The 15,070-nt window shown below is 47.5% G+C and overlaps 1 protein-coding gene across 1 annotated transcript in view; it reads left to right on the top strand.

Annotated features, from left to right (window-relative positions):
* DEGS2 (delta 4-desaturase, sphingolipid 2) overlaps positions 1–14,858 on the top strand; it is a 40,184-nt gene extending 25,326 nt beyond the window's left edge. The window contains exons 2-3 of the mRNA XM_077323671.1: positions 7,228–7,970; positions 12,579–14,858. Coding sequence (XP_077179786.1) covers positions 7,228–7,970; positions 12,579–12,776 — 941 coding nt within the window. The 3' untranslated portion in view covers positions 12,777–14,858. The remainder of the gene's footprint in view (positions 1–7,227; positions 7,971–12,578) is intronic.
* Positions 14,859–15,070: the final 212 nt, after the last annotated feature.

The following is a 15,070-nucleotide window of genomic DNA, read 5'->3' as shown; positions in this document are numbered from 1 at the left end:
CAAGCCATGGGTTGCCAAACTCCAGGTGGGGGCTGGAGATCTCCCACCATTGCAACTGATGTCTGGACAATATAGTTCAGTTCCCCTGGAAAAAATGGCTGCCTGGGAGGGTGGATTCTGTGGCATTGCATGCCATTGAGATCCCTCCCCTCCCCAAACCCCGCCCTTTGTAGGCTCCACCCCCCGGGTATTTCTCAGCCCAGGTTTGCACAAGCCCCTTCTTTGCTTTTGAGCTGGAACTCACATGCAGATTTGATGCGTTTGAATTTGGACTCAACAGAATAATTAGCTCACTGCAAAAAAACAACAACAACAATTGTTCCCTCCTCTAGCTTTATGTTCACAATTCAATTTATGTTCCTCGGCCAGATGCTCAAGAGTCTGGAGTGGCCCACACCCTTGCTGAGTGGTAAAAGGTAAAGGTATCCCCTGTGCAAGCACCGAGTCACGTCTGACCCTTGGGGTGACGCCCTCTAGCGTTTTCATGGCAGACTCAATACGGGGTGGTTTGCCAGTGCCTTCCCCAGTCATGACCGTTTACCCCCCAGCAAGCTGGGTATTCATTTTACCGACCTCGGAAGGATGGAAGGCTGAGTCAACCTTGAGCCGGCTGCTGGGATTGAACTCCCAGCCTCATGGGCAAAGCTTTCAGACAGCTGCCTTACCACTCTGCGCCACAAGAGGCTCATATTTGCTGAGTGGATCATTGACTTTTTTGACTGGGTCATTCCCCCCCCCCTCCCTCTGCCCTCTCCATAAGAACACGCCCTGGCCTTCCATGCTGTTCGTAGCTGTAGGTATCAATCTCTCGGCCAACGGAATAGAAGCTTCCATGTATTTCACAAAGTGGGCTTCATTTTGTTGGTTATTAACTAGCATCAAAGAATCTGTTCTTTTGGCTGCAGGGGATGACCACTGGTGGGTGGGGGATTTGGCAACCCTAATTCTACTACCTGCCTCGCTAGTCCTGGGACCCTCTTTGTTGTAGTTGCAGCAACAGAGTAAGGCCTACTCTGAATGTGAAATCCCCCCCCCCACACACACACATACACCAATATCTAGCCGAAGCGTTCTACTGTTGTTTAAAGCTAATATTGCGGGTCCTCTACTCTGCTGCCAACAGGAACCTTCCCTGCCCTCCTCCAAGTGATGACCTTTCAATCTCCTCTTCTTCTGGCTGAACATTCCCAAGGCAGCTTGCTGTAGTGGTTAGGAGTGCGGACTTGTAATCTGGCGAGCCGGGTTTGATTCCCGCTTCTCCACATGCAACCAGCTGGGTGACCTTGGACTCAACAAAGCACTGATAAAGCTGTTCTGACCGAGCAGTAATATCAGAGCTCTCCCAGCCTCATCTCCCTCACAGGGTGTTTGTTGTGGGGAGAGGAAAGGGAAGGCGAACATAAGCCGCTTTGAGCTTCCTTCAGGTAGAGAAAAGTGGCATATAAGAACCAACTCTTCTTCTTCCTCAGACTTTCCTCATAGGACTTGGTCATCCTCGTCGCTCTCCTCGGAACCCTCTCAGTTTTGTCCACTGTGGCATTTTGCCTTAATGCCCAAGACTGCATTTGCTTTCTTTACTGCCACATCATACTGCTCATATTTAGCTTACAGTCCACAAGTACCCTGAGATCACGTTCACACACACCGCTACCCAGAAGTGTATCTCCCCTCCGGTATGAATGTTTATCATTTTTGCGATCCAGATGTAGAACTCTGCACTTCCCCTTATTGAATTGCATCTTGTATTCATGTGGCCACTTTCCCAGCATGTTCTGATCTCACTGAATATCTCGATCACTACTCCACCCAATTTGTTTCCTCTGCAAATGTCATGAGTAGTCCCTCCGTTCCCTCTTCCAGATCATCGATGCTGACAATAGCGAGCCCTGTGGCCCCCCACTGCTCACCTCCCTCCAATCTGATGAAATACCATCAACAAGTACGCTTTGGGTCTTGTTTTCTAACCCGTTCCTTATCCATCTAACCATCTGAAAATCCAGTCTGCATTCCTCCAGTTCACCCATCAGAACATCACAGGGAACCTTGTCAAAAGCCTTGCTGAAATCCAAGTCAACAACATCAGCTGAGTTTCTACCATCTAGTAAGCCTGTCATTCTGACAAAGAAACAAGCCAGGTTGGTCTGGCAGGACCTGTGGGAGACAAATCCATGCTGACTTCCCTGGATCAACAAATTGTTCTCCAGATGATTTCAGATATCCTCCTTTAAGATTTGCTCAATTATTTTCCCTGCAATCGTGGTCAAACTGGGTTGGATCCAGATTGTATATGCTGAACTCTTCATTCTGTGTCCAGCTAATATATTTTGAAAAAGAATTTCTAGGCTAATGCATTGCAACTTGATGTTTGGTACTAGACAGTTTTTCTTCTTGCTAATCCAGTTCCCTGCTGTGCCAAGGAGCTCATTGGCTGATCCTGAAGGGTGGTAATGAGAACAGAAAGGTGGAGGGAAAACCACATTCTGTGCCCGGAGTTCTGTGGAGGGGAAGGGTGGGACAGGACCAAAGTATATATTGATACGTCACACATAGAATCATAAAATAACTAGAATTAAAGCCCGTTGTTACTGATATAACCGGCACTAGCAGGGGGGAGGGGAGAAAATAGCAAAGACAGAGGGAGGTAGAAAGAAAGAGATTAAGATAGAGAGAATTGGCATTGGGAAGAATAGGGGAGGGGTTGTCCAGTCTGTAAGGGCATGAGGTTGAATATGTGTGTTGTGGGGGGGGGGGGTTGTGGTGGCATGGTGACAAATGAGGGCGTGGGTGTGGAGAGATGGGTGTCCAGAACCTGTGATTTCGAAAGTTATTTGAATGTGGGAGAAGACTGACCTTTGGGAATTATGGCATAGTGGTTACAAATGAGCTTTCCAGAGCCATGTCTTCAGATATGTGAAGGGAAAATCAGATTGGATACTCTTCTTAGTGGGAGATTATATGGCAACCAATTCCTCCCAGTTCTGCATTCAACCTCATTTCCCTTCTTGTGTGAATTAGGCCACAAGCACTGAAATGTCCCCCTGCCCTAATCCACATGGGGTAGCCCCAGTACACAGATATCTGCCCTGCTCCTGTCTCCATTTTTTTATTGATATGTTATGTGCTCACATGCTTCTTTCACTGTTAGAAGAAGAGCTGGATTTTTGTACTCTGCTGTTTACTATCTAAAGGAGTCTCAAAGCGGTTTACAAAAACCTTTTCCCTTCCTCTCCCTACGGTAGACAACCTGTGAGGGATGTGGGGCTGTGAGAGGTCTGAGAGAATTGGGAATGGGCCACAGTCACCTAGCAGGCCTCAGCTGTCTCAAAGCAATTTCCAATTGCCTTCCCTTTCTCTCCCCATAACAGATTCCCTCTGAGGGACATGGGGGTAGAAAGAGCGTTAGCTCATGGTTTGGTGTAGGTTTAGTGCCTCACTTTGAAGCTGGCAACCGTAAGAGGAGGTCTCTCTGTGCATAGCAGTCTTGACCCTAGTCAGGTTTATGCACACCTAGGTAGTGTGGAATTCCAGAACATGAACCTACAGCAATCTGGCAGCCTGACCTCCTCTCTGCAATGTTTTCTTGACCTGAGATAGGTCAGGGGCTGCTAGGTGGCTGCAGGGGCCTTACACACTTTTGAGGCCCCACTTCCAGACTTTAAGGAATATGTTCAGATCAGTTTGCTGACCATAATAATAAACTACTACTACCACTTAGTAACCTCAGTAGTGCATTGTGTGTGTCAAGTGCCATCCAGTCACTTCCAACTTAAGGTGATCCTATAAATTAACGGCCTCCAAAATGTCCTATCTGCCAGTGGCCAGAGAGGACCTGGGAATCTTAGCTCCAACTCCACAGTGCAACCCCAACTGCTGGAATATTAGGATGAACTGTAGGGTAGAAGGTTGTTGTTGTTAGGTGCAAAGTCGTGTCCGACCCATCGTGACCCCATGGACAATGATCCTCCAGGCCTTCCTGTCCTCTACCATTCCCCAGAGTCCATTTAAGTTTGCACCTACTGCTTCAGTGACTCCATCCAGCCACCTCATTCTCTGTCGTCCCCTTCTTCTTTTGCCCTCAATCGGTCCCAGCATTAGGTTCTTCTCCAGGGAGTCCTTCCTTCTCATGAGGTGGCCAAAGTATTTGAGTTTCATCTTCAGGATCTGACCTTCTAAGGAGCAGGCAGGGCTGATCTCCTCTAGGACTGACCAGTTTGGTCGCCTTGCAGTACAAGGGACTTGCAAGAGTCTTCTCCAGCACCAGAGTTCAAAAGCCTCAATCCTTTGACACTCGGCCTTCCTTATGGTCCAGCTTTCGCAGCCATACATTGCAACTGGGAATACCATAGCCTTGACTAAACGCACTTTTGTTGGCAGGGTGATGTCTCTGCTTTTTAGGATGCTGTCTAGATTTGCCATAGCTTTCCTCCCCAGGAGCAAGCGTCTTTTAATTTCTTTGCTGCAGTCCCCATCTGCAGTGATCTTGGAGCCCAGGAAAATAAAATCTGTCACTATCTCCATTTCTTCCCCATCTATTTGCCAGGAATTGAGAGGGCCGGATGCCATGATCTTTGTTTTCTTGATGTTGAGTTTCAAGCCAACTTTTGCACTTTCCTCCTTCACCCGCATCAACAGGCTCTTTAGTTCCTCTTCACTTTCTGCCATTAGAGTGGTATCATCTGCATATCTGAGCTTGCTTATATTTCTCCCTGCAATCTTGATCCCAATTTGTGACTCCTCTAATCCCGCCTTTCTCATGATGTGCTCCGCATACAAGTTAAATAGGCAAGGTGACAGTATACAGCCTTGCCGAATTCCTTTCTCAATTTTGAACCAATCAGTGATTCCATGTTTGGTTCTCACTGTTGCTTCTTGACCTGGATATAAGTTTTTCAAGAGACAAATAAGATGCTCTGGTATTCCCATCTCTTTAAGAACTTGCCACAATTTGTTGTGCGCCACACAATCAAAGGCTTTAGCATAGTCAATGAAGCAGAAGTAGATGTTCTTCTGGAACTCCCTAGCTTTCTCCATGATCTAGCGTATGTTGGCAATTTGATCTCTAGTTCCTCTGCCTCTTCGAAATCCTGCCTGTACTTCTGGAAGTTCTCGGTCCACGTATTGCTGGAGCCTAGCTTGTAAAATTTTGAGCATAACTTTGCTAGCATGAGAAATGAGTGCAATGGGGCGGTAGTTTGAACATTCTTTGGCATTGCCCTTCTTTGGGATTGGAATGTAAACTGACCTTTTCCAGTCCTGTGGTCATTGTTGAGTTTTCCAAATTGTTTTCCTCAGGTCTTACTTGACTTACTTGACTCACTTGACTTCCTCTTTTCTTGCTGCGCTCAACTTTCCCTAACTTTTCCAGTGACATTTTTCTTATCGTAATGTGACCAAAGTACAACAGCCTCAGTTTTGTCATTTTTGCTTCCAGGGAGTGTACGAGTCATAAACATTGCAGGATAATAACTGTGGATGACATTATCTCGTTTAGACAATTATATATGCCTGGAAACATGCTGTTTACTCATGAATGATCGTTCTTTCACTCATTCCAAAAGATACTCATTAGGTGTTTTTCTTTTAAGATGCTCTAAATTTTCTGTTTGAAAAATTGAAAAAAATATGCTTGGAAAAAAGGAGGATTTCCCCCAATATTTTCTGCCTCCAGAGTGGATTCACCTTTCTAACCACATACTAAACCAGGGGGAGTCAAACTGCGGCCCTCCAGATGTCCATGGACTACAATTCCCATGAGCCCCTGCCAGCAAATGCCCTGTACTACCCCTGTACTAAACGATGATGGGGAAACGTAGGTAGGGAAGGATTTGGAGATCTAAGCCTGGTAGCACCTGTTGATCTTTGGGCATGCTGGCAGAGGCTCATGGGAACATCTGGAGAGCCACGGTTTGCCCCCCCCCCCATGCTACTGGACTCAAATCATGCTGGCAGGGGCTCATGGGAACTGTAGTCCATGAACATCTTGAGAGCACAGTTTGGCCACCCCTAGACAAGAATGTTGTGCTTGGTTATCTGATTCATCCCCAGTGACAAAATTTTGCGACAACCAATGTGAAGGCAGAATTAATGAGCATGTCTTCCAAGTACAGCTTGAATGCTTTTGTGAAAAGCAAACAGGGAGAGACTATGGCAGATGTTTCATATGTGAAAGGTCTTACGGGCCCATCCCTGCCATCTGCATGAAAATGTAAGTAGGGAATGTGAAAGATCTCAACTTGACCCTGGACAGCCACCGTCAGTCAGAATAAGCAATACTGACCTTCATATTATAAATTATAAATATAAATTTATATTTATTTATTTATTTAAAATTTATTTATTTATATTTATATTTATTGACACTTTATTATAAATATAATAAATAAATAAATAAATAAATAAATAAATATGGAGTTGCCAACTTCCAGGTTGTGGCTGGAGATCACCTGGGATTACAGCTGATCTCCAGGGGACAGAAGTCAGTTCACCTGGAGAAAATTGCTGCTTTAGAAGGTGGACGCTGTGGCATTATACCCTCCCTTCCCCAACCCTGCCTTCATCAGGCCCCACCACCCAAATTTCTAGGTATTTCTCAGCCAGGAGCTGGCAACCCTACCTTCCTAGGACCGACAACCTGATTTGGTATAAGGCAGCTACATGTGTTCTTAGGCGCAAATGGACAAAGTCTCAGGCTGTGTGTGGTTTTCAATACAACCACCACCACTTTGCTAGTCACAGAGGCTACATAGCCTTTAACTGCTCTCTGTTCTTAACCTTTAACGTGGAGGCTGATAGTGATTAAATTAGATGGTCTTGTGTCTCACATCTGTATAGACCAGCCTTTCTCAACTTTATTACTGTTGAGAAACCCCTGAAACATTCTTCAGGCTTTGAGAAAGCCCAGAAGTGGCATGATCGTTCAGAATGTGGTTACGGAGCCTAGCTGCGTACATGCCCACCAAGGGTCCCTCTCCTTCCCACCCACCCCAGGCCCATCATTGGCCTATGGGGGGCAGCAGGTCAACATGGACATATATGGTCAATATCACCCATGTTTAACAAATTTTAAAAATACGTTAAAATTAATTATCTCCCCCCTACTCAGGAAACCCTTCCAAGGCCATCAAGAAACCCTCAGGTTTCATGAAACCCTGATTGAGAAAGCCTGGTATAGATGCATCCGAATGTTTTGTAACTTTATTTTAACCTGTTTTGTTCTTCTCCCTCTAGCCAAATATCCGTCCATCAAGTCTCTAATGGTCCCAGATCCCACTTTTAAATGGATTGTGACTGGAATGGTACTCACTCAGCTCCTCGCTTGCTACCTGGTGAAAGATTTGCCCTGGAAATGGGTTTTCTTCTGGGCTTATGTGTTTGGGGGCTGCATTAACCACTCCCTGACACTAGCCATCCACGACATCTCCCACAACGTTCCCTTTGGCAACAAGCGGGCAAAATGGAACCGGTGGTTTGCCGTATTCGCCAACCTGCCCATTGGTGTTCCCTACTCGGCTTCCTTCAAGAAATACCACATCGACCACCATCGATACCTCGGTGGGCACATTCTGGACACTGACGTTCCCACCGACTTTGAAGGCTGGTTCTTTTGCACCCCATTTCGGAAGCTGATCTGGGTCATCCTCCAGCCCCTTTTTTATGCCTTCCGACCCATGTGCACGAACCCGAGGGCAGTGACTCAGATGGAAATATATAATGGTTTGGTACAGATCTTGGTGGACTTCATCATCTACCAGTCATGGGGTGTGAAGCCTGTGATTTATTTGGTAGGAGGGACAATACTTTGTACAGGCCTACATCCCATTTCTGGGCACTTCATCGCAGAGCATTATATGTTCTTGAAAGGATATGAAACCTATTCCTACTACGGGTCCCTCAACTGGATCACCTTTAATGTTGGCTATCATATGGAACACCACGATTTCCCAAGTATTCCAGGGAGCAGTTTGCCAATGGTAAGCTTCAGGGTTTTTGTTTGATTCCTTCCTTCCTTCCTTCCTTCCTTCCTTCCTTCCTTCCTTCCTTCCTTCCTTCCTTCCTTCCTTCCTTCCTTCCTTCCTTCCTTCCTTCCTTCCTTCCTTCCTTCCTTCCTTTCTTCCCACCTTTCTCCCTAGCGGGGACCCAAATCAAATTACAACACTTTCCTCCATCTTATCCTTACAACAACCCACAGGGTAGGTTAGGTTGAAAAAGTGTGACTGGCCCAAGGTCACCCAGTGAACTTTCGTGGCAAGAGTGGGGATTCAAACCCGGGTCTTCCAGATACTACTACTACAACCCTTACCCACTCCATGACACTGGCTGTTTTCACCAGTACCGTGAGACCTGTGGTATGCAGCTTATTACAAAAAAGCGGTTCCCACGTTCTAATATACCCCATTCTTAAGGTTGCCATCTCAGGGCTGGGAAATACCTGGAGATTTTGGGGGTGGAGCCTGAGGAAAGGGAGGGAGGTTGGGGAGGGACTTCAGTGAGGTATTACCCCGCCTCTCCTGACCAGGTCGTCTCAAGGTGGCTTACAAGTAGTCAAAACAGAGTACCCTGTAAAATTGAATAAAAGCTAAAACCTACAATTCCAAAACATCTATCCTAAAAAACAAATCCCGCAGATGGCGTTAAAACGACAGTTACCCTCTATTCCAACCAGCTGTGTCAATCTTCTGCTGTATCTTCAAGGCAAGACTCACTCAGCAAGATTCACTCTTCCACATTGGATGTATGGCACTCAACGTTGGGTGTTGAGTCCTCCTTTCAAAGAGGCCGTTTTCTTCAGAGGAGCTCGTCTGTGTCCTGGAGATCACTTGTAATCCTGAGAGGTCTCCAGTCACCACCTGGAGGCTGAGAACCCTACCTGTTCTTGGAGGCTAGCATGTGGAGAGGACAGAGCCAAAACTGAGACAAAACTGAGCCTTGTGCACTGGATTTGGCTGAGCCTGCTGGTGAGAGGATAAGCATCTGCTGGCTGCTACTTAATTTAACCTCATTTTGGTTGAACAGACCAGTTCCCCTGGAGAAAATGGCCTCTTTGAAAGGTGGACCCTATAGGATTATGCCCGACTGAAGTCCCTCCCCTACCCAAAATCCACCCTTCTCAGGTTCCACCCTCAAAGCAGGGTATATATATCCTTTTCTCTCTCTCTCTCTCTCTCTCTCTCTCTCTCTCCTCACATGAAACTGGATCCCTGGGGTTTTTTACATCACATCCCAGCTCTTATGGTGACCCTACAAGAGTTTTCAAGGCAAGAGACATGCAGAGGGGGTTTGCCATTGCCTGCCTCCGTGTCACAACCCTGGTATTCCTTGGAGGTCTCCCTCCCAAATACTAACCACGGCCGACCCTGCTTAGCTTCCAAGCTCTGATAGGTATGCAGAAAAACTAAGAGTCAGCTTGGTGGTTGGCTCTGCAGGTCACAGAAGGGGAACTAAGTGAAGTGGCCACTGCTGAATGCATTCCAGTTCTGGGCGTGTGTTTCTTGAACATGTTGCCCCGGTGCCACCAGCAGGGAGAACAGCAACTGGAGAACAGTGCTGGTTTGTTACATTTAAAAAAAAACAACGTGTTTTTAAATTGTAAGCTGATTCAAGCCGGCCTCTGAAAAGGCAGTGTAGAAAATTTTACCCCAGCAAGCAACAGACCTGGCTGTACAGTTTTCCCTTCACTTTGCTTGAGGTTTGTTTGCATCTCCCCCGTCTACAGTCAAAGCTGAGAGATTTTCTCCATGCTGAATGGATTTATCAATTTGATTTTTCCCTCTGCCCCATGACATCTCTCCCAGGAGCTCGACTCAAAATAAAGTTTGCAGTTTGTCACCCTGCCTTCCTTTGAGCTGCACGACAACTCTGTAAAGGTTAGACTTCCAGACCTTTATAGCCAGCTGGGAATCTGAACCCAAGTCTCTCAAGTCCTAGTTCAGCCTCTCAACCCAGCCTTTTTCAGCCTTTTGACCATTGAGGTACCGCTGAAATATTTTTCAGGATTTGAGGCACCAGGAAGTGATGTCAGCTGGTCATACCTCCCTGCCACGCCCCCAAGACCCTTGGGTGGCAAAGGTTCAAATGGCTGGGCCCCTCCCTTCCTCACCCCCCCCCTGGCCCATCATTGGCCACAAGGGTAGATTTTCCCCAGCTGCCATTTTGAAAAACCGCTCACCACAGTAACATTGAGGGGCCTTTGCAGTACAGTACGGTAGCGATCCCCAACCTGTGGGCCGCGGACCACATGTGGTCCTTTGACTAATTGGAGGTGGGCCGCGAAGGATGCCTTCTCCCCCCCCCCCCGGCCCTTTACTTCATCCCCCCCAGCCCTTTACAACAAACTTCATTGTTGTGGCGTGTCTGTATCTTATTTTGAAGGGAGGTTTAAACATTACCATAGCGATCGGAGAGCGTTAGGGCAGTGGTTGAGAGTAGAGGAGTAAACTACCCCCCCCACTGGGCCTCAGTAAAAGGCGTTGAGTGGTCCCCAGTGAGTGGTCCCCGGCGTTAAGTGGTCCCCAGTGATAAAAAGGTTGGGGACCACTGCTGTACGGTACCAAGGTTGGGAAACCCTGCCCTAACAGCTGCCCATGCTAGCTGCCCAATCGCATTCATCTGTCCACCTTCTCACAATATAATTATCAGACCATCTGCAAGAATCAGATCCTGCCCTTGGGCCTTTAGGACACGTCTAGCATCCCTTTTGCTGCTTAAGAAAACAAGCATGCTTCATAATGTTTGCTTGTGTCACTTTTGACACAAGATGGATTATTTCCGGAAAGAATGAGCCACACTCTCATGGAGGTCGATGCGGCCGCTTCTGTTAGGATAATCCTAAAATTACAGGGAAGTAAAAGTGATTTATCCGCCCTGTCTCTGAAGGCTGCCCAACCACTTCCTTGTGATGGGATCCGTCGGCAACTCCCAGGGCTCGAGAAAGAGCCGGGCAAGCTTAAAGCAGCTGAGCGAAAGGCCCTGAAAGCAGGCTTGGCAGATGTATGCAGATCGACCCTCTCTGGAGGACCCCTTGATCTCCTAGCCCAGGGGTAGTCAAACTGCGGCCCTCCAGATGTCCATGGACTACAATTCCCAGGAGCCCCTGCCAGCAAACGCTGGCAGGGGCTCATGGGAATTGTAATCCATGAACATCTGCAGGACCACAGGTTGACTTCCCCTGCCCTAGTTCACTGCTAAAGAGAAACTTTGGCCACGAGGCAGCAATGATAAAACCTGCCAGGGGCTACTTTAAGGCTTCCTGGCAGCGAAGCACGGGTTTCACTGTCGGTCAGACTGGAATCAGAGTCCACTGGCACCTTTAAGGCCAACAAAGATTCAAGGCGTGAGCTTTTGAGTGCAAGCGCTCTTCGCCAGACGAATGAACTCCCTACATCAGTGGTCCTCGCGAAGGCCTTGGCGCCAGGCCGCGGCTCCCTCTCCCCGCCCCCCGCAGTAAAAAACTTCCCAGGCCGCAAGCTTGCGTCCCGGGAAGCTTCTTACTGCGGGAGGGGGGGAGAGGGAATCAGGGCCGCGCCCGCGCATTGCGTATGCGCAGCTGGACCGCGCATGCGCCATGCATGGCATGCGCGGGTACGCATGCATGGCATGCGCAGGCGGGCAGTTGCCCTGCTGGTCCCCAGCCTAAAAAAGGTTGGGGACCACTGCCGTACATGACAGTGGGAATATACAGCAAAAAATTAATTCTGTTAAATTAGTAAACCGTGTCACACATCCAAATACAACCACGTGATAATTCTTTGCCAAAATAGCCAATCAAGCCCCCGGAATTCAGTTGTAGTTCACGAAAACATAGGAGAAATAAAACTCTGTCAGTGATCAAAGGCTCCCACCCCACCATTGGCTGTTACCATACAAGTGTGGAACAATTCCTGTAAGGGAATTGCTGGCAATGATCTCATCCCCTCTTCTCTCATCCCCACACACCCCTCAGCTCAGTCCCCAATAATCACTACCATTTTCAGGAGAAGAATCCATGCCCATATTGTCAATGGCCAGTTAGGTGTAGAAAGCCAGTTCGGTGTAGTGGTTAGAGGTGTGGACTTCTAATCTGGCAGGCCGGGTTTGATTCCCCACTCCCACACATGCAGCCAGCTGGGTGACCTTGGGCCGCTTCAAGAATCCATTAGAGGGAAAATGGGGGGGGGGGGGTTATAAAAATGTAGTCATCTCATAAGGGGGAAATCATTGAATCCAATTTTCCTTATTCCTTCATTGCCCACTCATGCTGTATATGGCACTTTGTTTAGGGAATTATCTCACACTTCACCACCAGAATGATTTGGGGGAGGGGGTATGCAGGGGGGGGGGCTGTGAGGAGAAAGGAAAGCCCTGAAAGATCAGCTCTGCATTATTTTTCTGGGAGTTTGGAGCCAGCCTAAGCTCATTTTAATGTAAATAATGTATGCAGTAAGCCAGGGGTAGTCAAACAGCGAATGCTGGCAGGGGCTCCTGGGAATTGTAGTCCATGGACATCTGGAGGGCCGCAGTTTGACTACCCCTGCAGTAAGCCTTAAAAACAGATGTTGACAAAAAAAAAGTGCTTGACAAGATGTAATTTTCAACTTTTGCAGGTAAAGAAGATAGCTGCGGAATATTATGACACGCTGCCTTATCACCAGTCTTGGGTTCGCGTTCTCTGGGACTTCATTTTCGATAAGACTATCGGTCCTTACGCGAGGGTTAAGAGAATATGCAAGCTGGCAGAGAATCCTGAAAGGCATCTCTACAGTGTCCCCTTTAAAAAAATGGACGTGGCCCCAGCCTCCTAGGAATGCAGCTGCCGTTCGTGACTGGAGCTTGCCATGAGCTGATGTAATGTTTTTGATTTCATGGGTTTTCCCGAAATCCAGGATGTGAAGAAATATTATTATGAAGCCAGCCAGAAGCACTTTTTGAATTCACACTGTCTTAAGAAAAAAGAATCATTTGCTGTGTTGACTATCTGTGGAAAGACATATGCAGGTGGGAAAGATTTTAAGACCATAAGAAGAGCCCTGCTGGATCAGACCAGTGGTTCATCTAGACCAGCATCCTTTCCCACATACTGGCCAACCTGTACCTCTGGAGAACCAGCAACAGGTCAAGGGAGGCCAAAGGCTATCTCTGATGTTGTCTCCTGGCTCTGGGATGCAGACTTAGGGGCTCTGAACATGAAGGTTTGTCTTGGTCACCATGGCTAGACGCTGATAGACCTATCTTCCATGATAGGTCTATCAGAGCCAGCGTGGTATAGTGGTTAAGAGCAGCAGTTTCTAATCTGGAGAGCTGGGATTAATTCCCCGCTCCTCCACATGTAGCCAGCTGTGTAACATTGGGCTAGTCACAGTCCTGTTAGAGCTGTCCTGACTGAGTAGTCCTATCAGAGCTCTCTCACCCCCACCTACCTCACAGGATGGTCTTTTGCAGGGAGAGAAAGGGAATGTGATTGTAAACTGAGATTCCTTTGAGCAGTGAAAAGCAGGGTATAAAAAACATCTGTTCTTCTTTATGAATCTGTCTAATCTCCTTTTAAAGCTAGCTTACTCCTGTGGCCATCACTGCATCATCTGGCAGTGAGTCTTCACTTTCTAGAGCTGGAAAGAAAACAGGAAACAGAAGATTTGACTACCTTGTTGTGAATCTTCCTTCTCGGTAGCCCAGAGGTTGGGCAGTCTCCACTTCTGAGAGAAACTTCTCCTATAGGCAGGCTGGGTTGTCAATCTTGAGTGATTCCGGAGAGGGGAGGGGCTTCTTTCTCAGGGCCCAGGCATGCACAGGACCACTCCCTTTCCCATTGTTTGAACAATAAGCAAACAAGGGGGGGGGGGAAATGTCCAACAAACAGTTAAGAAGAAAATAACATTGCAGACAGATCATGCATCGACATATCTCACAGAGGTTTTCAGCAGGAAAGGAATTACTGAAATTATTTGAAGGAGACCCCAAGTTCTAAAAAGCATGTCCCCACACCTGGAGCTGTGTCCCAAAGAAACCTCGGGTGGGATCGGACTGCCCCATCCCTGGACCACCAAGAAGGAAAATTCATGGTAAATTCTTCCCTTCTCCAGAAGTCCAGGGTGGGGGTGACCACTTCAGTGACCACAAAAAGTGGTGTGCCCTGGGGTGGGAAGGGACCAAGAGGACTTGTTACAGAAGCTACAGTGGAGGCAAATTTTTCAGTTCTGTAATGCCTGGTGAAAGAGCAGACAGACCTCCACTTCCTTACCTACTGAAGGGAAAGATCTGTAGGCATCTGAGGCTGCTGTCCCTCCAAGGGAGTGTGCCCCAATGCCCGCAGGAGGCACCAATCCTGTGGACTTGTAAGCTAATTCAGCCTCTAACACACTTACTAATGGTGGAGGTGGAAACTGTGTCCAAGCATGGTGCCAGTCTGACAAAAGGACTTAGTCCTATCCTGGTAAAAACTCAGTGCCCTCTTAACATCTAAACTAGGCTTCCCCAGCCAGCGTTTCCTGAAACCTGGGGTTTCTTGACGGCCCTGGAAGGGTTTCCTGAATGGGTGGGGGTTAATCAGCTGGTGTCTCTCCATCTATGCCAACCAAAGTTACTAGCTCCCAATGGATTTCTTCCGCCGGGCCTATGGTTGAGGCCAAACGGGATCTCCATTAGGCCAGCTACTGGGCCTTCCTCATCTCCCCCCTCCCTTTGACCACTTTTACTTCCTTGTTGTGTTGCAGTGATGTAAATACTGTCTTTCACTGGTGCTGACCGCTTTTTAAAAGTGTACTTTTAAACAAATTCATCAGTTTTATACTGTGATGAATGTAACTTGATTACGATGTTCAACGCCCTGAGATGGCGAGTCCGAGAGGGGCAGTGTATAAATCAAATAAATAATAATATATTTTAAATTTGTTAAACATTTATTGGGTGATATGACCGTATATGGGCATGTCTACTTGCCCCCCCAACAATGGCCTGGAGGGGGTGGGAAGGGGAGGGGCCCCAGGTGGGCGTGTCCACAGCTCTGCTTCCCAACCATATTCTGCATGATTGTGCCACTTCTGGGGTTTCTTGAAGCCTGAAGAATATTTCAGGGGTTTCTCAATGGCACAGAAGTTGA

The sequence above is a fragment of the Paroedura picta genome, chromosome 2, assembly GCF_049243985.1.
Source record: "Paroedura picta isolate Pp20150507F chromosome 2, Ppicta_v3.0, whole genome shotgun sequence".
Lineage (NCBI taxonomy): Eukaryota > Metazoa > Chordata > Lepidosauria > Squamata > Gekkonidae > Paroedura > Paroedura picta.
This window is presented reverse-complemented; position numbering and strand designations above follow the sequence as displayed.